The following is a 27,218-nucleotide window of genomic DNA, read 5'->3' as shown; positions in this document are numbered from 1 at the left end:
GAGGCTTTTCCGAGGAAACAGGGTTTGGGGTAACAATGTGATCGATCGATTAGATTATCCCATCGATCGATGTGGATATCCAATAGATCGAATGAACAAAATCTCAAGCGTCTTTTTATAAACGCATCGATCGATCCGTTTATGTTCAAAAACGCATCGATCGATCGAGTATATCAAGTGTTCCTCGGAATTTCCTCGGAATATACCGACGGAATTCCGAGGAAACCAAATTTAGGGTTTCCTCGGAATATCCTCGGAAATTCCTCGGGAAATTCCGAGGATTTCATTTTCCGTCGGAATGTCCGTCAGAATACCGATGTTTTCTTGCAGTGTTACTTTCCAACATATATGTAACACGTAGACACAAAAGCAAGTTTGTATTATTTCAACTTAACGTGATATTCTACACATGTTAAGAATGATTGTAAACGTGAAAAATCAGTTACGATTATAAGCAATTAATTAATCAAGCTACCAAATTCAAACTTTACACGCTTTAAACCAATAAGAATGTATATTGCAAGGAAGACAATCGTATAAAGAAGACGATGTTAAACAATAATGTGTATTACAAGAAAAGTGCGAAGCAATAATATATACGGCTGAAGTCAAACTTATAAACATACGAATAGCACGTAGTAGAATATGGTATATGGATTAAGTAAAATCAGATCCATACGAATATAATTTCAGAAAAACGATTGAGTTTGAGCTTATAAAGTCGACACTATGATATGGATTCGATAACAAAGCATGAAACTGCAGTTAAATCTCAATTTTATTAAAGCAATATTTATCTCCCTCACGTCGAGAATAACACGATAAACCAAACTCCAAATCAATCAAACCAACAACAAACCAGTTAATTATTCTTGTAAATTTCACTATCGTTAAATTCACGATAAAACCAAATAACATCGAAATATATGTGAATGACACGTATCTTAGTAGTGAGTAATGATGTTTTGGAGATGATGAAGTCTGTGAAAAAAAGAAAAAAAACATAATCATGTCTCTGATAATTCGTATGGTTTTCAAATAAGAGAGAAAACTTAGCTTTATCAAACGAAGATGACGTGGATCTAGCGTGAGGTGCATCATTGCCGATATTTTTTTTTCTTTGATGCCTAGGGTTAGTTTTGTGTATTTAGATGTTGTTCAGAGGGTTATAATTTCGTGGTGATAAATTGTTGTGAATTAAAAAAGAAAAAAGGAATTGATTGTTCTCTTTATTTCATAGATAAATACATATCCATATATATATATATGGATACAAAGCTAAGATTTCTTAGAACATGGACTTATGGCCGACATCCTGACTATTCAACTTTGTGTGCCCTATTTTTTTCACAGTAATATAATTATTGTATTTCAAGTCCGAAATTATACACGGTAACAGTGAACCGCCATCCAATCCCGTGCTTCCAAAACGGAAAGAAAAACATAAGTAAAATTACAAAGGATAAAAGAATCTTTGAGCTAGTCGAGAACAGAATATGCCGGTGAATCATCACGGCGAAGCGCAACCGTGACGAGAAAAACCCAGCCGAGATCTATCTCTATCAAATTCAAACAAGAACCCTTGCTGCATCAAATTCCCAATCACCGAGAATCCCACCTTCGGATTCACCGATTGAATCGCCAGACACTGGATATGTTCCTCCGTCTCGATAAAATAATTCCTCGGCGGCGGAACGAACACCGCACCGCCTGCAAATCCGAATTTCAATCTCGGCATCATCTTTTCCGGCTTCAAAACGCCGGAGACGTTAACGCATAGATCGAATCCCGGAGTCAGCTCCGCCGCATTCGGGAGCCTGATCCGTCGTCTCATAGTCGCGACTACCAGTCGATACGCCGGATCAGCCAAAAACGAGAGGGTTGTACCGGAATCCACGACGGTTCCGCCGTTACCTGAACCGTCGATTTCCCAAACGGAAGGATCGATTCGTAATTTCGCACCGTTCACGGAAATCGATTTCAATCGAACGTAGTAAAACGTCGGAGATAACGGATTCGTTAGTAACGGAGTGAAGGAAAGCTTCGAAACGGCGCCGGATCGAACTCCTCCGATGGTGAGGTAACTAGTCGGAGGCGGAGAGAGAGTGAAATCCATTAAGCAATACGAAAACTTGTTACCGAATCGACGGCCCAACTGTGAAGCAAAAGAAATAGGCCCACGGCCCAAGCCCATAACTCCATGGGCTCCATTAAAACTCGTACCCGATACGCTTTGACCCGAGATCCGAAACCCGCATCCGAAAGCGACGCTCTTTAGATTCGCTTCCCTACCGGAGCTAGTCCTCAACGTCGTCGTTTCTCTAGCGAATAGACCGGAGGTTAATGAACCGTCCGCGTAAGCGTACTCGTACGGACACGTGGAATGGATCCGGGTATGGTTACATTTCGGAGCCGGATTCGGTTTGGGTACGAGTCGACAAGTCGGGTCGTAGCAATGAGTCGGAGAGAATGTGGAGGAGTGGCGAGGGAAGAAGACGGTGGCCGGAGAGTGGAGAGAGCAGTTTCGACAAGCGGAGCATTTCACCCATACGAGATCGCTTCCGGTATCGGCGATCAGGAGTAGCGACTGAGGCGGTTGGCCGATCCGGAGATCCACGAAGTATTGACCCGACCCGGAAGAAGCGCCGGAGGATACCGGAGATTTGACAAATGGGATGGTCTTACGGCGGAGAGATAGAAAATGGAGACGGCGAGTGTCTAAAGCCAGAGCTTGCGTCGGAGAAGGTAACGGAGATTTACGTAGTAATGGAAGCTTCAGGTACTCGTCATCACTCACGGCGGCGAGATACGCCGGCGGGAGGAGGAGTAGAGAGAGTAAAGAGCAGAGGACGATAAGAGGTAACATTGAGAGAGTGAGAGAGAGAGAGAGAGAGAGAGGACGAGTGTACGTGGGGTGTCTGTGTGTTTTAAGAGATGAAGAAGACAGAGCGCGTAGTATACGGTATATTATACGGTTTTGTCAGTATGTATGGTCGAAAATCAAAATGTTAGGACAGTGTAACGTGAAGACTGAAAGATTTCAGTTTCGGGGGCAGCAAAAGAAAGCTTTGGCTTAGCTGTCTAAATGTGTTTTTGTTTTGTTTCTTTGTTCCTTTCTTTCACTTTAAATATCAAAAGCTAATGTTTTAATCTCTATAGAAGTGTAATAATATCATAAATATTAAACAATTTCTCTTTCATTTTATACTCTTTGACGTTTTAGATAATTGTTTTTTACATTATATAATTTTAATGCAAAATTTATACAAAACTATACCTGTGTGAGTGTGACTGTTTATATTATATATTTTATCTTATTATTAGTTATATATAATATTTATTTTAAACAATTGTGTAAAATTAAGAAAAAGAGGAAATAATTAATTTTGTTTTTGAAATTATATTGATTCTTTGTAGTGATTATAATCGTAATCTTAGATCCGTGAATGTATTTCTTTTATTATATATGGTCGGATGATATGGGTGATTATCATGACAATAATTATTACTAATAATTATAAATGTAGATCTTGTTTGGACGTGTAAAGTACTATACCCAAGAAATGGACCCTGTATGTTAGGTGGTGGCAGCAAGTACTTAATTTCGAAAAATGAAAACATGATAATTTTTCTTTATATGATTACATAACAACAAAACCTTGTTACTATTACTTGTTGTTATATGCTGAAAATCCATTTCTGTTCAGTTTTGTATGTTACTAAGCATGGAAACCAGCTTTATCAATATTTTGTGATAAATTTATACAAGTAAAAATTAATAAATAATGTAAAACATTAAAGAGGAAGAAGATTCGGGTGATAATGTTTGCATGGCTGCACATGGTATGAAACATGTGACTCTTATGCAAACCACAATTATTTTATCTTGTTGCAGTAGTTTGGGAGATTACAAATTTATTGCGAATTTATTATTTAAAAACTAAGAAAAATAACAAAATGAACTTACAAAAAAATCTTAAAGAAAGTTTTTTTTGTTCTTGTTTTTTTACAACAATCTATAACTTTCACTGTACTATAAATCATTTTCAATCTGACAAGTATGTGGTGGTACAATGATACAGAGAGACAACGAAGTGAAAATGTAAATAAGAAACTCAGTTTACAGATTCTTCATTGTTATTAGTATTGTCTCCTCCAGATTCAGTTTTGGCTCTGCTTCTAAGCTCTTCAAATGCTTTCATGCTTTCTGCATCAAAGCCTCCAGCAAACTGCATCCATACATCATAGAAAAAACATTTAGACATCTATTCATATGATTCTTAAGTTCTTGTTTGATTCTAGTGTTTCTTTTATTACCTGATGGACTCTAAAAGCAAAACGAACACCTTGGAGAAGCAAGAACTCTCTGTTAGGGTCTTTATCAGATCCACTGACTGAATCAAGCTCATAAGCTACTCGTTTCATGTACTTCCTCGCCAGCTGGACCGATGAAAGCTTGATCTGTGTAACAAAAGAAACATGACATTTTTCAAGACTCAAACATGTATTATGTAATAGAAGATACAGAAAGAACAAACTAAAACACCTTTCCAACAACGCCAGAATCAGACAACCAATCAACTGGAATGCCAAACTCTTTGTATCGTGAAACCGCCATGTCTCTTGTACGTAAAAGCGCGTATACACTTTGCTCAACCCTGTGAAGCATAGCAGAAACCAAACGTTTAGTAAATCAAGATTTGGTGTGATTTGATACTCCTTTCTTTGCCTTTGAGGTTGATATTAACTTACTTCTCAAGCAATTTGTACATCTTCTTCAACGCAGGTTCACAAGGAAGATTCGGATCATCGACAAAGGAAGTAACTTGCTTCTCAAGTTTCATGAGATCTTGATACTCAAAAGCTGCTTCTCTTAACGCATCAGCTTTGCCTTCTGGCCAGTCAAAGTGTTTAAGAACCGCTCTCTCATCAACCAAGAAGGAGAGCTCTTCATCTAGCCAGCTAACGAAAGCCAAGAGATCTTCTACGTTGGTGAATGAACCAGCTCTAACTTCAGTTGCTAACGACTGAACAAAGTCGCCTTGTGTTTCCACATCCGCTTTCACCTGTAATCAAATTTTTCAAAACTTCAGTTGTTATATTGAATCTATTGTGTTAAAAAAAAAAAGTGAGTGAACTTACTGCTAAGAGGAACGTTGATCGATTCTCGATTTCACCAATCATATTGCTCCTCGCTTCAGATGAGCTACCAGTTCCTGGAGAGATCAGAGAAGGTGAACCATCTTTCTTCGCTTCACGTTTCATCAACGACTGATAAAACTCAACAAGCTCAGGAGCTCTGTGAACTTTGCTCCCGCTTCCCGCTCCTCTTCCAAGTGCTCCAGGAGGAGGTGGTGGCGGCGGAGGCCCACCACCAGGTGGAGGAGGGGGAGGTGGTGGACCACCACCAGGCAAAGGAGGTCTAGGGGAAGGCACATTAGTACTTTTACCACCTCCAGCTGATCTAGGAGGCGGGCGAGGCACTCTAGGAGGTCGTTTCTCAATATCCACAAGCTTCATTTTCGCCACGGCTTGCGCGTTTTCGCTGGCTTTACCATCGTTGCCGTCGCTAGACTGATCACTTGCGGTAACCGTCCTGGTCAAGGAGGGAACTGAAACTGGTTTCTCCTTGAGCTGAGCTAGTTTAGGAGGCAAAGCCACATTGCCTCCAAACCTCTCAGCCCTCGCTTGATCTGCTTTATGCTTAATATGCTTCTCCCTCTCAACCGCAAGCTTATGCCTATCTTTATACGCAGGATACTTCTCGTCCAGAACATTATCAACCGACTTAGACATCACTTGAAACGACGCCGCCACGTTATTCAAAGGCTCACCCGGTGAAGCTTGTTGCTGCGTTCTGATTCTCGGAAGATTCGGAGTTTCAGGTGTACCGGGACTTTCTTGATCCACTTTACCAAACGTCGTTATAGCTACTGATTCACCAGCGTTTCTAATCATCAGAGACTCCAAAGGACCTCTCTGTTTATTCATACTCACGCTAAGTCTCCCAGGCGATCCACCATAGAATGACCTCGAAGGAGACGACTGAACGCTTGAATCATCTTTACTTTTACCGCCCCACCTCTTAAGCTTCTGAATCAGACCCGGTTTCTTGCTCAAGCTACTAAACCTACTCGTGGAACTATCCATGGACGCGTTGTCGAAATCGTCGCTTCCAGGAGACGAAGGCTGGGAGAAGTTGCTTTCTACGTCGGTATCTCCTTGGCCACGCTCTGAGCCAGCGTACTCTAGCATCAGCCGTTTGGCCTTGGCTTGAGACTTGGGGCTTAGGTTCTTGCTTAAGTCACGAGCAGAGATTTTACCAGCTGGTGTCTGGTAGTTTCTTAGCTCATAACGTAAACATGCATTCACCCAACGGAGGTAAACCAGTTCCTCAACTTCACTGAACCTGTTCATCTGAAGCCCTTCCACTTGTTTTAGCAAGTCTTCATTGTTATGCTTCAAGTTGTTAACCTCTTCTCTTACTTTCGCCACTTTATCACTCTACAAAGAGACAAGAAACATTAATCTACCGACAGAAACAAACTTTGATGCAAGAATCATTACCCTCAAACTATCGACTAGACGGATTATTCGGTGGCATAGGCTAGGCTAGGCCAGGCCTATGTGTTAACTAAATATTTATTTTTAACATTTATATAAGATATTTTAATTATAAAATTATTGTTATCAATTATCAAAATTAGATATATATATATATATATATATATATTCGTAGATTTATACTAACATTATTGTTTAATTTAAAAGATTTAGACTATTTTAGATCAATTTTAACCAATTTAGAATAATTTAAATCGGTTTAAGTTGTTTAAATCGGATTTAAAAAAAAATTGATTCAGATAGGACTGAGTTGCCGCTTAAACCGATTTTTAGAACCATGATTACACTTACCTCAGTCATGTTTGAAAGAGCTGAGATTCTTGCTTCTGCTGAATCAAGTTTAATGGTTAACTCTCTCTTCTCATGTTGAAGCTCTCTGTTCTTCCTCTTGAGTTCCATCACTTCCACTTCCATCTCCTGAACAGCTTTCAGCTTCCTCTCAACCTCACTGTCCTTATTCATCGCTTCTTCCTCTTTCATCTGAAGACTAGAGACATGCTGCTTAAGCAAAAGCAGCTGTCCTTTCGTCTGGTTAGCGTCGAGCTGTATCTGCCTCTGCAACTCCTTGATCTTGTTTCTCGCAGCTTCAAGCTCTTTCCTCACAACACCGTTCTGCGAGATCTCTTCTTGAAGCTTCTTCCTCTCCGCTTGGAGAGAGTTTATAGTGATGTTCAGCATATCGATCTCAACGGTCTTGATCTTGAGCTGTCTTTGCAACTCGACGATGTCAGATTCTTGCTCTTTGAGTCCGTAGTACTCGAGCAGCTCTCCTTCGAGCTTCACTTCTCTTTCTTCTAGCTCTTTGACTAGCTGTCTCAGCCTCTCCAGCTCGCTGTCGTTGTAGGCCATCTCGCTCTCGTACTTCCTCTCTTTCTCTGCTTTCTCCAAGCTGTTGTCATCGCTAGGTAATGGATACTCGATCTCACCGGATAAAAGATTTTCAATATCAGCATCTAAATAGTCTGAGAAGCTTTCACGAGTCTGATTGATCACGCTGTTGATCAGTTTCACCTCTTCTTCTTCCTCCTCTTCCACCTGAAAATCATTATCCATCAAGAACATGACAACAACAAACAACAAAAAGAAAACTGTTGGTAAGTACACTTACACTCTTATCATTGTGATTGTTGTTGGGAGACACGGCCTGTTCTGTATCGCCTCCTTTGCCATTTTCTTAGAGCAAACAAAAACAAAGAACAAAGTCAGAATCTATAAATGCAATCAAATGGAGAATCTCGTGTGCTTGTTACCTGATGGTTTGCTCGGTTTGGAAGGTTTACGGTTGAGCTGCTTAACAGCAACAGCTGCAACAGAAGCAGCAACAACAAACCCTACCCGCACAATCATATATTAACACCTTGAATTGTGAATAAACTCTCTTCTCCGTCTCATCTACAGATCTTCTCCAAAGATACACTACGAGTAATAACTTAATCCATAGTTCCTCCAAGAAAAACTTTTAGTCCCAATCCAGTTCATGAACCTTGTAACATATTTGTTCCAGTAAGAGAAACTCTCAGATACTGACAAAACTTTAAACAACTATGTCCACCCAAAGAAAAAAGAAGACACTTATCATCAAGAAAAAAAATTCAATCTTATCAGCTTTATGGACCTCTCATGCATCAAAGGCCAAAATCATCAATAAAGAATAGTGGCTGTTATTTAGCTCAAGACAGATGAGGAAATAGACATGTTTGGTTAATAAATGGACCATGACCAAGAAGCAAAGTACTTGTGTGAATCTAAGCAGACGTAAGAAAAAACACACTCAATAATTGCCTGAAAAAATTATCCTTTTTGTCTCTTTTGTCAAACCACTTTACAAAACTAGACGGTGAACTAAACACAAAAGGATATGACATTTACTATCCGTGAAGACCAATCTACTCAATATAAAGATTAGTTATCTCAAATTGGTCTAGAAACAAAAAGAAAACGTTTTCTTAGAGATTATGTTGTGAATTTATGGGACCAGTACCAAGTAGAGGTGCGTTGATACGCTACGTAGCAGTAACCAATCACAAGAAAACAGAGAGGTTGAGGTTTAACTTTAAAAATGGCCTTTTAATTATCTTCACTCAAAAACCAGTTTCTTCTCACAGCCATAGATTCTTTTCACATGTTTATTGCCCTTTTAGCCTTATCTAAGTAAACAAAACTCTTGTATGAGTGACTGGGAAGAGATAATAGAAGAAAGAATCTTACATGATAGGGTGTGGAAACTCATAGTAGATAGACCTTCCAGTAGATTCTGATTCTATTTTTTTTTTTTTTACCAATCTGCATAAAACAGTTAAAGATTAGGAAGAAAATAACCACTATTTTGATTCAGACATTTGCCAGTGAGGATTAGGACAAGTGGAGAGAATGGAATTGTACATGTACCAAATATCTGTTATATTGTATGGCAGAGGAATTTTCTGGTGTCAACAGCTCACCAAAGACAAGAACAGTTTTAATTTTTTTTGTGCAAAAATTTGGAATTCATCAAAAGAGTTGGGAAACTTTCTTTTCTAAAACAGAAGACGTAACTCTTAACTATGTATGACCCAGTACTCGTCTGACTGTAACTATGAAAGTCAAACCCTATACTAAACTGAATGTCTAGAGGAGGAAGGAGTGGATTCAATCAGACAAAACTCAAAAAGATTCGATTTTTAAGCAAACCCAGGTGCGTGATATGGAAGATGAAAGTCTTGAGAAGCTTACCAGGTTTCAGATTAGGGAAGGAAGACAAAGAAGAAGAAGAAGAATAGATCTGTCCCTTTGGTTGCTGATAATGTCGACTGGTGGGCTTTTGATAGTTGACAATGTCGTGAAGATTCCATTCCATTTAACGGTTTATGTTCTGTAAATCGCTCTTCAAATTTTGAATTTTGGGAGACATTTTGTGAGTGGGAATAGTATCAAAATGGATTCTGTAGTGTGATTATTCTCTAACTTTATTACTCTTTTGAAACCAAAGATTGGTTTGTTTCAAATTTTAAAACCAGGACTGAATTACAATACAATTGAGCTTTCCAGTTAATCAAATCGGAGCCGGGTAACAAAACTGGAGGAACCATAAATGTTGAAACAATAAGACATCAATGAAAAAAAGAAACAAAAACAATAGCAGATGAAGTAATAAGCTTATATCCTCTTTATATACCTCTCTCTCAGGATAAAAATTAATGTTAGTATCTTCCCCCGATAACGTTATGCCTGCCTCTGCCAAAGCTAAAATGAAAAATCAGAAAAGAAACTTACTTACTTTAAGGTAAATTCAATAGAAACAAATTAACAAGTGGTAACAAACTACTAAACCGAAGTAGACATGTATGGATTGCTTAATACCTTGTATGTACTCGAAGTCAGGATCTGCAGAAGTAGCATTCATTACCTCTCTAATAAAAATGTTTGAACGAACTAGCCATCTAGCATACTCTCGTCTAGTACACAACTCATCTGCCAGTTCTTCCTCTTCAGTTATCTGAACAACTTAACTGCAAGTTACATGTTCATGATCAGAGTTGGACAGCTAAGGCTCAACTCATATAGCATATGATCTGAGGCTCATGCTTAAAAGCAAAGTTATCGTATGGGAGAGTAAGAGTAAGTTCATCGAAACAAACCTTTAGTTTCATCAAAGCTGCTAATGATTCTTTCACTCTCTTCATTATCATTGTGATCCAAACCCACACATAAACAATGCAATGGATTGCGCCTAAAAACATAACCTAAACCCTGTCAACGAACACACAAAACCAGAGTAGAGAATAGAAAAAAAAACTGACCTTTCCTGGAAATTGAGAAGTAGTAGCTAAGAGAACAGCAAGTGAAGATCCAACACCAGTGACTACAAACATTCCGCAACTCTAAACCCCGACAAAACAAAACAAAAGAAGATTGAAATCAATTGCAAACACGAAACTAGAAAGAACCACTTTATGAGGAAAGATACAAACTTTGTTTACTTTTCCAGTGAGGAAGAAGAGATCCACGAGGCAACGACTTGAACGAGTGATGGGAGGTTAAAAAACGATGTCGTACGAGTAAATGAGCCAACTTCGGGAAGGTGAAGGGGTGGATACTTTGGTGACTTTGTAATCGAGAATGAGCAAATTTCTCTTCGTCAGTAACGTCAATTAGTGGATGCTTCAGTTTGGAAGAAGCAACCAGAGAAGATGGGGAAGAGATGCTTGCTGCTGTGATAGTGAGTGATACCTCTGATTTGCGCGGAAGGTTTTGGTTTGAGTTTTTTTTCCCGGTGTAGTTTTAACCATCTCTCTCGGTTGAATCATCTATCATTTAACACAAACATGTAGACTGGGGGTGGGCATTTCGGTTTAAATTCAGGTTTAGTTTGGGTTAGATTCGGCTTGGTTTGATTTATTTGGATTTAAGAAAAATTTAACCAAAATCAATTTGGTATAGTTTGTATTCGTTTTAATTCAGATTTAGTTCAGTTTGGTTTGTATTTGGTTTGGTTATAGTTTAGTTTCGTTTGCGTTCAGTTCAAGGTAGTTTGTTTCTTTTTTGTTTGTTTAGTTAAATCAAGTTGATCTTTTAGTTTTGTTTTAAATCGGTTACAAAAATATAATTTTAAATTTTTTAAAACAAATCATCACACTAAATTATTTTTTTATTCGTATTTAAACGTAAATCTAAACTTCTGATAAAAATATAGAATATAATCTAATAATTTTATATTATTATCTTCAAACAGACATAAATATAATAGATAGTTTTCGGTTTTGATGTTAGAGCATAACATTCATATTCTTTTATTTTATTTTGGTTGTCTTTTTCTATTCATTTATAAGAAAAATATACAAATTTATGTTTAGTTGTTTAGGTTAAATATCTTAAATTTTAATATTATTAGTATATTTAGTTTTTCTTTGTTAGCGTATATTTAGTTAATCTAATTAAAAAACACTTTGGTTTTTTTGGTTCAGTTTGGTTTAAAACCAAAGCAACATAACCATTTGATTTAATAAAATCTTTAACGGATAAATCGCATAAGAAAACTTTAAAAGTGACTTCTAGTGACACTTTAAACCTTCAAAGTGACATTTGTATCACAAAAACTTTCAATCTGGTTTATTTGTTCATCAAGTAAAAAACTAACATGTTGTACATGTAAATGTGATGATGTGTTGGGTTTTTTGAAAAATTAATTATTTAATTAATAAATTAAATAAAAATCAGAAAATTAAATAAAAATCAGATAACTAAATACAAATTTGGAAAATAAAACAAAATTCAGAGAATTACATAAAATTTCAAAAATATATTAGATAAAATTAAAATACATAAAATCAAATAAAATAAATAAGATTAAATTAAAATACAGAAAATTAAATAAAAAATCTGAAAATTAAAGGAAAAATCACAAAATTCATAAAAAATCAAAATAGTTTTTTTTTTAATTACATTATTAATTTTTAAAAGAAAACAAACATATCATCGTGACAATAATAGTTTCAAACATATCACTGATGACAATGGTGGTTTTTCACAGAACTATTAACAATGACACTTTTGACATATCTCTAAGATAGTTTCCGACATCATCGTTAAAATGACGGTTAGCAATAACAATGTTTTCGACAACCATAATTTAAAACGGTATCTACAATTTAAAAAAAACTTGACATATCTACTGTTTTAAATGATGGTTGTCGAAAACTCTGTTATTAACATATCTACCATCATTTTTAGTGATGAAGTCGGAAATTATCATTAGAGATATGTCAAAAACGTCATTGTTAATGGTTATGTGAAACCACCATCATCAACAGTGATATGTTTTAAATTGTTATTGTCAACGATGATATGTTTGTTTTCTTTTAAAAAATAATCTTGTATATTAAAAAAAAACATAATTTGAATTTTGAATTTTTTTAATTTTGTGACTTTTTTCTTAACTTTTGTTTAATTTTCTGAATTTTTATTTAATTTTTTGTATTTTAATTTAATTTAGTTTATTTTTACAATTTTATTTAATTTTCTGAATTTTTGTTTTATTTTCTGATTTTTTAATTTTTTTTGAATTTTATTTAGCCTTCGCATTTTTTATTTAAGTTTCTAGTTTTTTATTTTATTTTATTAATTATTTTTTTTTTTTTTGAAAAAATGACCAACACATCATCACTTTTACTCTTGCACAAATTTTTTATTTGATGAAAAAGTAAACCAGGCTGAATGGTTGTTATGATATAAATGTCACTTTGAAAGTTTAAAGTGACAGTAGAATAACTTGAATTTAAAGTACAAGTAGATGTTATTTTCAAAAAAAAAATATGCGATTTTTCCGATCTTTGACCAAATGGTATATACATATATTTTTGTTTGATTTGGGTTACTTTGGGTTTAGTTTGATTTGATTTGGCTTGTTTTTTTTGCCTACCCCTAAATTTATCATGCTATTTGCATTTAGTTCATTTATTACCCATCTTGAATCTCACACTACTCGATACAAAAAGATTTTGGTGCTCTGTTTTACTATCTGTGTAGTTAATTTACCAACTAATCTCTTTCATTCTGAACGCCTTAATTTGTATCTGATCTTATTTGTACCGGGTGCTCGTGGCCTGGTTATAAAGGGTTCACAGTTGTAGATTTTGCCACCTAAATTCAAATCTTGGCCGTTGTTGATTAAAGTGGGGTGAAAAAGACGGTTCTCCTGGATGCTTTCGGCGGGATCCCCGTTTCAGCTCCGATGGACGGTCATTAGACGCTAGTCGAGTCTCTTTCGACGACATCCAGATACCAAAGTCATAAAAAAAAAGATATTCGAATGAATCTCGTAAAATTCTATTTTAGATCGTGAATACATTTGAATTTAATCCGATTCAGAACAAATACCAGAAAAGATCAACAAGTTAAAAATGAATTTAATAAAAGGAATTAGTTCTATCGAATATTTGAAACCTAAATAAAATAACTCAATATTTAATTTATATTTATTCTGAATATGATATATAAGAGTAATTAAACTCACAATATTACTAGTCAAATTTGAAATGAGTATGAATCCAAAATAAATCTTATACAAAATTATAAAATATCCCTGAAACAAAACTTATTGTAACCAAATCAAGCTTTACAATATATAAGAGGCTGAATCCAAAAACTCAAATATCAGAAAAAAAAGATATGAATAAGAATCTGCACGCCTAGGCCTATAAGAAAGGATAATCTTTGTCAATAATAAAGACATTAAATTCAATGGCTACCTTGGTCTATGTGCTTCCTGGAGTATTATTTTCCTTATTAGCCTTCTTCTTTTTTCATAGTGATATATCAAAAGAAAAGGTTAATACGTGTATAATAACATGCATGGGTTATGGGAACAAATGCCACATTTACTTTCCTGTGTGACAGAGACAACAACATATAACCAAATGTCTTTCTCGTTACAGACCCTCGATTTCTTTTTATTTATTTCTTTCTTGTAACGCTTGGAGGCTGGAGCTATAATGAGAAACCCATTGACTCCCAACGACCTCTCGCTCTCTCGTCAATAAATAATCATCCCATAAGACAAAGAACCCCAGAGATAAACCACCAAACTTTTTACACAGCTAATCACATAGCTCTTTGGTTTACCTCATTCCTCTGTTTTTCCACAATGTCTTGGATTCAATCTGTTCTCTTCCTATTTCTTGTTTTCCGGTGGTGCATCGCCGGAGAATCATCGTCGCCGGAGGTAACTGATGACGGAGCTCCGATGGAGATATCAGAAAGGGAAGCTCTTTACTCAACGATTCAAGGGTTTGTTGGTGATTCTTGGAATGGCTCTGATCTTTATCCTGACCCTTGTGGTTGGACTCCTATTCAGGTTTTGTTTCATTACAACAACCATTCAGTCTTCGATTCATGCTTAAATCCATGTGTGTGTTTTTTTATTTTGTTGTTGTAGCCAAAATAAAAAGAATTTGTTTTTGTCCAAGGAGTTCTTGATTTTTTTGTGAAGATCTTGAAAATAATTTGTTGTGTAGTTGTCTGAATAATTGTTATGTTCAAAATGTCTGTCCACTTTGAAAATTCCATAACCAGTAAGTGAAACTTTAAAGCTTGAATGCATCAAAGTGCATATCTATTTCCATATAAGATCTACTTTCCGTTTCTTTAAATGTTTTACAATATGGTTGGCTTCAATTATATATGTGCAGTGCACATTGATTGACCCCACCACCCAAATTTTTTGTTATATTCTTTCAATAATTTGAAACAATTCTCTTTGGATTTTCAGGGTGTTTCTTGTGATCTCTATGATGACTTGTGGTATGTCACGGAGCTAACCCTAGGTCTTGTTCATGAAAACTCGCTTGCTTGCGCCGCAAGTTTGGAGATAAAGCCACAGCTATTCAAGCTCAAGCACTTGAAATCTCTCTCGTTCGTCAAATGTTTCACGTCTTCCTTAACAATATCCAAAGAAGATTGGATAAGCTTGGGAAGCAACTTAGAATCTCTCGAGTTTAGATCCAATCCCGGTTTGATTGGTGAACTTCCTGAAACATTTGGAAGTCTCACAAACCTAAAGTCTTTGGTGGTTCTTGAAAATGGGTTCAATGGGAAGTTACCGACCAGGCTTTGCAATCTATCGAGCTTAAAACGGTTGGTTCTTGCGGGAAACTTGTTCACCGGAACGATTCCAGATTGTTTCAATGGGTTTAAAAATCTATTGATCTTGGATTTGAGTAGAAACTCCTTCTCAGGGACATTGCCTTCAACTATTGGAGAGATGGTTTCGTTGCTTAAGCTTGACCTAAGCAATAACCAGCTAGAAGGGAAGTTACCACAAGGAATTGGGTTTTTGAAGAATCTGACACTGTTGGATGTGAGGAACAACAGAATCTCTGGTGGGTTTTCTCAAAACGTTGAAAAGATTCGTTCCTTAACAGATCTGGTTTTATCAGGAAACCCAATGGATATTGATGACATGATGGGGAAGTGGGAGAATATGGGCAGCTTGGTGGTTTTGGATCTATCTAAGATGGGTTTAAGAGGTGACATTCCTTATGGTTTAACCAAGTTGAAAAGATTGAGGTTTCTTGGTCTGAACGACAACGAGTTAACCGGTACAGTCCCATCAAAAGAGTTGGAGACTTTGCCTTATCTTGGTGCTCTGTACATCCACGGAAACAATCTAACGGGAGAGCTTAGATTCTCAACAAAGTTCTATGAGAAGATGGGGACAAGATTTAAGGCTTCAAAGAATCCGAATCTTTGTCAGTACGATATCGTGTCAGAATCTCGTAGCTACGTGCCTCCACTTGGTCTTAAGCCTTGCAGCAAGATGAAGAAAACAGAGGGTGATTTGGTAATTCTACAAACGTTGAGAAACCTTAAGAAAGAGGATTCAAGTTCATCAATGTCTTTGATGATTACAAGACGTGTGTTGTCAAATGGGTTGACGTGGGATTTGCTTTTGGAGCTTTCTCTTATTGTATTATTGATATAAATATGTTTTTGTTTGTTCGATGCTTTTGTAGTATCGATGTGTTGGTTGATAGATTTTGATGTCAGTTAATTAAGAAAATCAAATCCTTTTGGATGTAACAAGAAGTCTGGTTTCTTCTGTGTCTTGATATAAAACACGCTGTGTAATGTGTATGTGTTGTAATGTACTTGTTAATGTATGTATGGTAATTATTTTTTTATAAACTAAAAAGGTTTGTAATTTTCACTTTCTCAAGTAACCACTAACCACAGCACAAGCTCTTCAGCCACGAATCATCATCAGTTGAGAGATAAATCGTACATCTCTATACGTCCAAACTATGTGAATATATTAAGGTTTCCTATGTATAAAACGATTTGTTGTGACCATAACTGTTAAATGCTTTTAAGTGAAGATGCAAAGCATTTAAGCATATGTATCCAAATATAGCTAACTTTGGTGTCTTAGAAGTCAGAACTCTGTCACTGGTTGCAAACAGACAATACAAACCAAACCAAACAAAGCCTTGTATTGCCTGGAATTTTCTGATCTTCTTCGCTGAGAGAATTTAATGACTATTTGTAAAAAAAGAAATTATGAAATTAAAAAGTAGATACTGTCAATTAAAGATGAGACAGTTAGGGTTTTTAGTATAGACTGAAAAACTTCTTTTACTTTTTAACTTTTGTTTAGGTTTGCAGTAAGCTTTTTACGATCATTTATAGCTCTCTTTTTCTTCTTACGTCTGTCTCATAACTCCATAAGTTATTATTTGTTCATAGGTGGCGGCTAACGTACTTTTAGTTACTATAACCCATAAAGAAAAATTAATTGTTTGGTTGTTTAAAGTTTTGAAAAGATTTTATGACATTAAAGCTATACACAGAGTGGCGTTTGAACGGATATGTAAAGTGTAGAAAATGTTTATGAATCTTCGTTAAAACATTTTTTTTTTAAATATGGTGCATTTGCTAGTAGATTGCATACCTAACCCGCTGTACACATTATTCTTTGTGATCCTAAATATAAGATGTTTAGATAGAAACACACATATTACAAAAATTATTTTTTGTCTAAAAAATATCATTAAAACTATAAATTAATGATATTCAACCAATTACAAAATAGACTATTAAAATATGATTGGATACATAATTTTTACTAAAATTATAAAAATTACATAAAAAAATAAAAATATCTTATATATTGGAACATCAAAATTTTATAAAACATTCTATTTTTAGAAACAAGGAGAGTATTTATTTTTATGACTTTGAAACATGGTAATTTATTTTCAATGATTCAGTCAATTAATACATTTGTCAAATGTATCTTGTATTTTCTTACTAGTACAGTATTTAATACTTATCTGAACCAAAATACTTTTATACTTCAATCAAATCCAAGTAGGTGCATTTCTTTACAACCACACATTGATCCAATATGTGTTATTGGAAACGGGAACTAAAATCAATGATGATATTTTAATTAATGACTCTTGCAAGATACAACGAGCCGTACGGGTAAATAGTAAAGTTAGTAATGAATTTCGTTTCTTTTCACAAACTTTAAAATCATCCTCTGGCAACCTGGCGACGAGTTTAATGTTCATGACCTCTTTGCTTTTGTATTCTACATGCATATTATATTAATTTACTTACTGAACTCCGTACAAGTTTTGAAATAATGAATCGTGTTGATTTGATTGATTTTGTTAGTTGAAGATTGGAATTGCTATTTATTTTTTTAAAAGAAAAATGTCATTTGTTCAAAAAAAAATGTCATATCCTTAAAACATGTTTAGTGGCTTGTGACTAGCTCATATCACTCACATATAAGCAGGCTTCGGATATTTTTAATCCGTTCTCCGCCGCACCGCAGTTAATAATAACAAAAATATTTATATATACTGTATATCTATACATTTTTATAACTGTTAAAACCGCACCGATTGTCACGCACCGTTCAATCCGCTGTTATCATTCGGAGCCAAAAGTTTGAAAAGGCTATTAACCAATGATGCCATTTTTCTATTAATAAGTGATCAGCATTTCAAAACAATTCCAGTATTTACGGTATAGGGGATTCTCATATTTTCTGTTAAGTGATTGTCATATTTTTCTATTAAGTGATTATCATATTTTTCAGAAAATAAAGAAATGTAATGGTTAGTTGATGTAAATTTGTTTTAAAACTATATTTTTATCAACATTTTAATATAAAAGGGTGCCAACTGTGTATTTTATCTATAACTTTTGAAATTATTATGAAAAATGGTTGTTAGTTCTTTTTGTAAGTCTCACAAGAGATATTTTACTAAGTAAACGAGTTTATATGTTAGTATTTTTTTTAGGTTTTAAAAAATTCCGTTAAACCTTGTTATAAATAAATATGTGTTAGAATAAGTAGTAATACACGATACAAAAATCGACATTCAAAAAAATTATTATCAGATAGGGATTCAAGTATCTCATATACCCAAATATTTGAAGCGAATTTGATCAGATAATAGTTTGAATTCTGGATCATATGTCCATCTCTAATACATACTTAATTACTTAGTCCAAACGAACAATGCCATATTAATAAAAAAAATTAAATATGAAATTATAAATATTTGTTATTTATTAGTACACTATAATATATATCTTAGACATAATTAAAATCGATTTGCGAATTTTATTTGTTTTTTTTCTTCCAAATATTGCTGTTTACTTTTGAGTTTATTCTCAAAAGAAAGTTGAAGTTTTTAAAATAGATCAAGAAAATGTTATAAGCTTTTGTGGACTATGTAACTTGTAGACTTGTTTATCTTTTTGGCTAAATTATATACCAGTGACCACATCAGTTGCCACATCATCTTATTTTACTAACGTAAATGTTATGTAAGCTAATTTTACTAGTGAGAATGCCACGTGTACAATCTGTTTTTTGAAAAAATCAAAATATACGTTTTATAAAATATTTTTTTAGAAAATGTACAATTTGTAAATTTTTGTATTTAGTAAAATTAACAAAATTAATTAAATAATAAATTTTAATCTAATATGAGAGATATATTCGTAAATCTTATATAATAAATTTACATCATAAATTCTTTAAATACAATGTTTGGGTACCCGTTGGTTTCATGTCAGGTTTTTTGAATTTCGTTCTATTTTGGAACACGTCCTATGATCCATACTGGTATTTTTGTAAGTATTGATCAGGATCAGATATAACACATCGGGTTTTGATCGGTTTTGTATCACATACTAGAGTGTTCGGGTCGGTTTTGTATCACATACTAAAACACATAAAGTAACCGTATATCGTTTGAATTTTAGTTATACTGGATCGGTTCGGATAACCCTAAAAGAAAACATAAAAAATATATACTTATAAAGCAACACTAGCATTGAATTTGAATCATTAAAACACATATACATAAGTCTTATAAGGATTGTATTGTGATAGGATCGACAAATTTACGAATATATCTCTTATTATAAGATTAAAATTTTATTATTTAATTAATTTAGGTTAATTTTACCAAATAATAAAATTTTATAAAATTTTACATTTTCTAAAAAATAAAATTTATAAAAATGACTATTTTGGTTTTTTCAAAAAAACATTTATGTACATGTGGCATCCTCAAAATTAGCTGATGTAGTATTCACGTCAGCAAAATTAGATGACATGGCAGCTGATGAGGCGATTGGTGTATGATTTCACCAAAAAAATAAACAATATATTTGAAAGTTCAGGTATATTTTTGCACAATAACATAAATCGAGTATAAATTAAACATATAGTGATATGTTGGATATGAAATGGACGTTTTTCATCTTGGTGTTGGACACTAAGTATTTAACTTTGAAAGGTTTCTACGTGAAGTTGAGAATTTGATCCATAGAGAATTGCAAAATATATATTCAGATTCAACAAGTAACTAGGTCTTTTCGTACCATGTGCATTAATAAATTTTTAAATTTATATTATATTTAAAGAATTTTTTATTAATATTGTAGATTTTATTATTTTCTTACCAAAATTTTAAAATAAATTTGATTTAATTAAAAATAAAATTAAGATAAAAATAATTTGTTTATTTTAAATTATATTTAAAAATAGATATATATCTATATATTTAAATTATAATCTTAGATATATATCATTAAATATATTAAATCAATTTGTATAAAATTAATAAAAATATAATAAAAAAATAAAAATTGTATAATTATCTAAAATTAAAAAATAATAAGTATTTACTAAATCTCTATAATATTCTAATTCAGTTCATCATTGATATTTTAATCATTACTATAGAAGGTAAAATTACTATAGATTAAAATTACTATTATTTCAAATTATCATTTTAGTATATGTTATTTTAATTACTATTATTTCAAATTATCATTTTCACCATAAAAATTATATTTTAAGTCCAAAGTCTAAGAAAACAAGAAAAACGTGAAAGATTGATGAATTATGGTGAAAATAGCCATGACGGCCATGAAAGAGTTCAGGAAAAAGTAAATAACCTAGAGGAAGATGATGAAGAAATTAAAACTTTGCGACTCATTAAAAAACAAAAGAAAAAATGACTAAAACGCACAACTTAGGCATCGAACTCTGGGCTATGGGACTTAAGTCAATTTCTGAAACCACTAGAACATGGTAATCTAATAATTATTGTTTTGAAAACTATTAAATATATACAAATATATTCTAAATTAAGAAATCTGGGCTATGAGACTCAATTTGTCTCCGATATGTAGTTAACTCGCTAGGTCCAACACGACCGCCAATTCACGCGTAGTGTAATTTCGAACATGGGTCTAAACTATCTTTCATGAATGATCGACATCAACTAAATATTATATATTCAAATTGTATGTCTAATTAAAATAATATAATATTATGTAAAATAAATCATACATATAAATTAGAATTAGAATATTAAAAGTTTATAATATATTTATTTGTAGATATAAAAGTAACTTATGATATTACGATTAAAATTTTATAGTTTTTTTTTTAAATATGGAAATTTTTAAAAATTTTATTAAATTTTTTTTATAATTATAAAAATAGAATGAAATAATATTTCGAAATTGTTAATGTTATATTTGAATATATTTATTTTAATAATAATGCATGAATCATTATCATATTCTAAAAATTTAACCAAAAATATAAATCAATATTAAATATATTGTATGAGTTATTATGACATTCTAAAACATTTACTAAAATATAAATTATTATTAAATGTAATTGTTCATGGCGTATTAGCCATAAGCCTTGTCATAAATTTTAGTTGACATGTCAATTTTTTTTTGAAAATGATCGTAGGGCGAAGCGCTTATCAAATCATATATATCCGTCGTTGTGGACAAAAAATAATCCAACCTATTGGGCTTTATTTAAAATAACCCGTTTAGTGTCGGCCCATTTACAATTACGGCACCGCCGTCAGGTTTTACCGCTACCCTGATATATCTTCTCCGACGTTACAACAAATAATTTCGAAAGCTTCTGCCTTTCAAGTTCGTCCTATCAGAAAAGATCAAATTTTGATGATGATGAATTTAAAAGCAAAATGCTTCTGATGGTTTAGTGATATGATCTTTGGTTAAAGGTAACTGCTAATCCATGGGACTTGACCCGTGTACCAGGAGGTTCATCAGGAGGCTCAGAAGCAGCAAGAAAATGTATGGTGTCATTTTGTCTCTCACATTCTTTGTTTAAAATACATCGAACAAAAGTTTTGAGCAGTGAGATCGATCTCCCTAACCATTGTTTTCACAGGTCTCTATTCAGTGGGGATCTACAAATATTTTTGACTGAGAGCAAATTTATTTAATATATAAATTATTTTTTATAAATTTTATATTATCTAATAATATTAAAATTAAATGATAATATCAAAATTAAATAACTATTATTAAAAATTATTTGATAATTAAATTATATTCTAAAAACAACAACTCAATAAAAAGTGTAAGAAACTAGAAAAATATAAAAAGTGGTTTAAAAAAATATTTATTCTTCATTTTTTGAACACTTTTACAATTTATAGAAAAATATGCAAAATGTTGTAAGAGAATACAACAAATATGTTAAAATCAATAAATTAGATGCAATTATTATTACAGAGTTAATTGGAAAGTAGTTTTTAGACAGAAAAATAAATAAATTAAAAATAAAATAAGTGTGCAACAAAGAAAGGGAATGAGACTAGAGTAAAATGGCAACTATACTTTTCTAGAATAGAATAGAAATATAGAGTACTTAAATCGTGCCATTGTTTAAGAGATGAAATTAGAAGGTTATTTTCTATTTTAAATAATAAACTAGATTCTGACCAGTCCTTCCATATTTTTTTTCATATTTTTTTAAAAAATTAATTTTATATTTGTGTTTTTCTCTGTAATCATTTTGTGTTTTTCTTTGTAATCATATTTGTGCAAACTATTTTTTAAAAATTATTAGTAAGATGTTTTGATAATTGTATTGAATTTGTGATGTTTCATAATTATACATACTTGTGTTATAGCCATTTCACACATTAAGTTTATACTTTATTCCTAAACAGTTATTAATTTTTATTTTTTAAAATAACAAAGTATAGTTATATTTTTGACCCGTGTTTTTAAAATGCGGATTTATTTCTGAAAAAGATCAAATTTATATTTTTGACTATTTATTTACATTTAAATGTTACAAAGAAAGCATTATAAATGTGCAGATTATAATATGTTTAACGTTTTAATACAAATAATTTTGATGATGAAATATGTAATCATGTTTAAATAAAATCATGATATTGTTGCATTTATTAGCATTTTGAATTATTAATGTAATTAAATATTCGTACTCGAAAAATCAATGTGGAATCTACACGTAAGTCTGGGTTCCGAATCCCATTAAATTCGACATATATTCAAAAATATTGATTTATTGTATTTATCTAAATTTTGCTAAATTAAATTTATAATATATTTTAATATCTTTTGCGATATTTTCATATTTGATCTGAATCCACGATAAAAATGGTAAATCTAGTGATCTCCATATAATCCAACTCAGATTTTGGATTAAATTATAAAATTTCTATTTAAACACTCCATAAAATCCGGTTAAAAACACATAAAATTGGCATTGACTTGTAATGGTTGACCCGAAAAAACCTAGATAAATCTAATGATCTTTTATTTTGTTTTAATTTAAATTTAATTTCATGATAATTATTATTTAATTTATTTATAGGCAAAATCGTAATTTTGTAGATAGATTAGTCAAGTAATTTTTATTTCATGAAACTGAAATAAAAATCTAATTATATTTGGTAACTGAAAATACATTTTATATTAACTTTTTCAAAAAGATGGTTACAAAATATATATTTAGATTCAATTAGAAAGTATATGGTTATTTTTATGAGAAAATAATTGTTGGACCCAACTTTTATCAATGGGTCAGACTGGTGTTTTAATAGAATAGATAACTTCAAAACTAAAACAGTTATGCAAAAGAACAAAGGGTTCGAACAGAAAAGAAGGGGGCAGAGGTTTCTACGTAGTGGGGGCAACAACCACTCTGATAATTGATAAGCGTACACTTCACAATCTTGCTATATATAGTTCTAACTTTTTATCATAATTTAATGGGGGCAACTGTTACCCTCCCTACACAAGGTGCATCCGCCCCTGTCTCTATTCCTTCATTATCTCCTGAACTACCAGCTTACTACGTGATTGCCTGATCTGAATCATCTTCGAATTTAACACGTTATGATGGTATCAGGTAAACACGGTATTGTCACTTGCTTCACATGTTTATTGCATTGATTATATACATGATCAATACATAAAAGAATTAGTCCTTGTATTGGATATTAAGATATGTGAATCAAGTTGTAGCTGACGAGCTCAATAAGTTGTATGCGTGAAGAAGGATTTGGATCAATAACTTTTTTTTTTGTCACTGAAATACTTCATTAAAGGGAAAGAAAGAGATTGGGACGAAAAGCCCAATTCAGAGTTCAAACTACAACATAAGAGAGGCTTGGAGAGCTCCTTTAGCAAGCCCATCGGCGATAGAGTTTTCAGAACGGGGAAAGTGCGAAAATGAAACATTTGCAAACTCAGAAGATATCGATCGAATGTCTTTCACAATACCGATGATTTCTTTAGCCTGAAATTCGCCTGAGATTGCTCGGATGAGCGTTAGGTTGTCGGAGAAGACCTCAAGTGACCGGAACTCTAAGGTGATCACCATGCAGAGTGCAGATTGGGCCGCAAAGGCTTCAGCTATGAGTGGTGAGCCGATTGAAGATTCGACCATTGATCCGTTGATTGGAGCTTCGATGCTTGGACCCGAGAAGACCCACCCCAATCCCGCTACTAGTTTGTCTTTGTTCCAAGCCGCATCTGTCTTACAAGTCAAGCGGTTGTTGTCGGGATGATTCCTTGTTGGTTGTCGAGTACGGTTTTGCTGGGGAAGAGATAAGTTGCTAGCTTTGTTATTCTTTATTTGCGCCGAAGTTCATTCTTTTGCTAACTTTGGATCAATAACTAATATGTTCTTCTTGGTGTTAATATAGGTGAGAACACAAGTGCAAAAAGACTTCAAAACCGCGTTAGATCAGAGCATTACATACAAGGTAGGTGGAAAGAAAATTTATGCATTAGAAATGTATGCTGGAGATATTATAACGGCATAAATGCTTCTTGGTTTAAACTCTCTTTAATTGGTTATTCACTACACAAAACACAATTTGTATCTACATGAAATTGTCGCTAGTCAGTGTGAATCTCGCGGGGACTTCCTTCTATTGTATTGCCATGTGGACTAGTCGAAGGAGGTCCCTCGGGTCTACCCATTGGTCTTTAAATGATCGGTGCAACCTTTGATGAGGTTTTGTTTTCCGTCAAATTGTATTATATTAGAACAATAAAGTGAAATACAAGGTCTAATATATAAACATGAGAAAAAGGAAGATACTCACAGTAACTAAATCCCATAAGAAGAGAAACTAAAGCCCACCCACAGGACACATAAAGCAACAAAACAAGTTGAAATTCACCCCAAGTTACTAAAAGTTTAAGAAAGAGGAAAGAGGAAATATTAGCCATGAAACTTAGAACCACCAGAAGCTTATAAGGAGACAACCAGATGCAACGAGGATGGGCCTCCAATGAGGACAGACCACCAACACCTGAAATTCTTGAAAACCAAGCAAAATAAAAGAAACAGGCCCATCCGCCAGACCACACAACATAGTGAGGAACAACACACTTCAATTCAGAACTTTTCACCGGAGCGAAGAAAATAGCAAACCAATGATCCTCGGGACACTTCACCGTTGCAGAAAAAAGCCCAAAGATACATACAACTCCATACCAAACCAGAACCAATATAGAGAAAACCACAATCTTGAATGCACCAACTGAAGAACCAACACAAGCGACAGAAAACCAATCTCGGAATATAGGCACCTGAAAGCGCACATAGAAACACCCAGTCGACACAACGACTCACCTTTGTGAGGTTTGTTATATGAACTATTTGCTTACTTAAATTAAGATTAAGAACAAGTTTTTGGTGATTGATTGAGTTTTAGGAGAAATTGCTTAAAGTTAGTCATGTATTTGAGCAGACACGCAAAGGTCACCAAATGTAGTCTAAGACATGAAAGAATGAAGGTTCTTCTTTTGTGCTTTTAACTTTCATGCTTTATTCAAGTAAGGCGATTTATTTTGTACTTTTTCTTCTCTCTATGGATCTAATTGGTGACCAATGAATAAAAGAGGAAAATATTACATCTACACGTACTTTTATCCTTTCTCATTACACTTACACATATTTTCTGCTTGTCATGTACTTTGTTGTTGTAACTTTACCAAAAAACCCTTGTACTTAAAAAATCTTATCTTCTTATCTTTCCATCTTTCTCCACCACCACAAGATCTCCATCTTTCCTACGACTTCACCATCTAGCACTCCAGCTCCACCAAAAGCTGTCACTCCTAAAACACTCACAGCTGAAGATAATGGTTATGGTGATGGTTCAGAGTCTAATTTGTTGAGGAGCCGTAATCAACGGAAGCGTGACGCTCACCGTTAGAATGATGTGAGGTTCTTGAGAAACACCGCTTGTACGTAAACACAGCTATGGGTGTGGCAAGTGAATGACATGAGGTTCTGGAAATTGGAAGAAGGTATGGTATTGGCAGCCAGTTACAGCAAGGAAATGAAGATATGACACCGTTTCATGAGTCAATTACTATTTTTCCCACCATGTGTGTAAGAGTTGGCAAAAACAACATTTTCTTTGTGGAGTGACCACAAAAATGGAAAGATCCCTACCAACAGTCTGACCCTATGGATTTACCCGTAGCTAGTGACCACAACTTCAAGTTCTTACATGTTCAAATTGACTACTGACCACAACTATGTCTACACTAGTACCCAATGACCACAATTGCCACACCGGCGCAGTTGGTCACCGGAAACTGCTTTAATCCACTCCAGTTACTCACTTGTAGTTGCAGCCTCAACAACACAATTACCGCAGCCACAAAGACTCTGACCACATATTCGATGACCAAAACAAACCTACCACACCATTCCTTTTAAAGATAATGTCTATGGGTCCGGTGATGATGGCTCAAGATCTGTAATTGCGAAGGTTTTTGCCATGTCAGATGAAGTAAATATAAAAAAATATCTAAAGAAAAAAGATTAACTTGAAGATTTGGATGAAATGGGCGGTGAAGGGATCGAAGAGTTATGATAGCTGGAATTGGAAGTAAGTACAAATCTCCAAAAAATGGTAATGGATTTAAAGAAAAAGAGAAAGATGGAAAAGAAAATTGAATACGGAAGAAAAAACGAAGGTAGTGGAAGTAACGATCATTAAACTACCAGACTTAATTATTCTCTCTCTTCTATATCTCATTTTTATTTTTATTTTTTTACATGGACATTTCAGGAACAGAAGATCGAAAATGTAAGTATAAAGTACTCTTCCAATGGAAAGTACCTGAATATGTTAAAAACCTAACAAAAAGTAACCTATAATGTAATGCTCTCATAAAAGAGAATAATGCATTCTTTATTATTCTTTTTTTTTTACTATTTATAAGGAATACGTTTTTTTTTT

The 27,218-nt window shown here is 33.5% G+C and overlaps 3 protein-coding genes and 1 long non-coding RNA gene across 4 annotated transcripts; 1 reads left to right on the top strand and 3 right to left on the bottom strand.

Annotated features, from left to right (window-relative positions):
- Positions 1-1,390: 1,390 nt before the first annotated feature.
- LOC106301882 (aspartic proteinase nepenthesin-2) lies at positions 1,391-3,062 on the bottom strand. Its single transcript, XM_013738367.1, has one exon. The coding sequence runs from the start codon at positions 2,864-2,866 to the stop codon at positions 1,511-1,513; it is 1,356 nt and encodes a 451-aa protein (XP_013593821.1). The 5' UTR covers positions 2,867-3,062; the 3' UTR covers positions 1,391-1,510.
- An 888-nt stretch (positions 3,063-3,950) lies between these two features.
- Positions 3,951-8,289, bottom strand: LOC106305839 (protein CHUP1, chloroplastic). The gene is made up of 8 exons (XM_013742237.1): positions 7,875-8,289; positions 7,733-7,797; positions 6,916-7,659; positions 5,143-6,504; positions 4,753-5,066; positions 4,547-4,658; positions 4,318-4,461; positions 3,951-4,229 (listed from the first exon to the last, which is right to left on the bottom strand). The coding sequence occupies exons 1-8, from the start codon at positions 7,969-7,971 to the stop codon at positions 4,116-4,118; spliced, it is 2,952 nt and encodes a 983-aa protein (XP_013597691.1). The 5' UTR covers positions 7,972-8,289; the 3' UTR covers positions 3,951-4,115.
- Positions 8,290-9,336: 1,047 nt separating this feature from the next.
- LOC106305840 lies at positions 9,337-10,864 on the bottom strand. The gene is made up of 5 exons (XR_001263064.1): positions 10,584-10,864; positions 10,404-10,484; positions 10,242-10,333; positions 9,964-10,112; positions 9,337-9,846 (listed from the first exon to the last, which is right to left on the bottom strand). It is a non-coding gene; the product is annotated as an uncharacterized LOC106305840 (long non-coding RNA).
- Positions 10,865-14,080: 3,216 nt separating this feature from the next.
- LOC106302042 (piriformospora indica-insensitive protein 2) lies at positions 14,081-16,279 on the top strand. The gene is made up of 2 exons (XM_013738555.1): positions 14,081-14,455; positions 14,870-16,279. Exons 1-2 carry the CDS (start codon positions 14,246-14,248, stop codon positions 16,079-16,081), a joined length of 1,422 nt encoding a protein of 473 aa, XP_013594009.1. The 5' UTR covers positions 14,081-14,245; the 3' UTR covers positions 16,082-16,279.
- Positions 16,280-27,218: the final 10,939 nt, after the last annotated feature.

The sequence above is a fragment of the Brassica oleracea genome, chromosome C7 (assembly GCF_000695525.1).
Source record: "Brassica oleracea var. oleracea cultivar TO1000 chromosome C7, BOL, whole genome shotgun sequence".
In the NCBI taxonomy this organism is placed as follows: domain Eukaryota; kingdom Viridiplantae; phylum Streptophyta; class Magnoliopsida; order Brassicales; family Brassicaceae; genus Brassica; species Brassica oleracea.
Note: the sequence above shows the minus strand (reverse complement) of the source record. Positions and strands in the feature narration are given on the sequence as shown.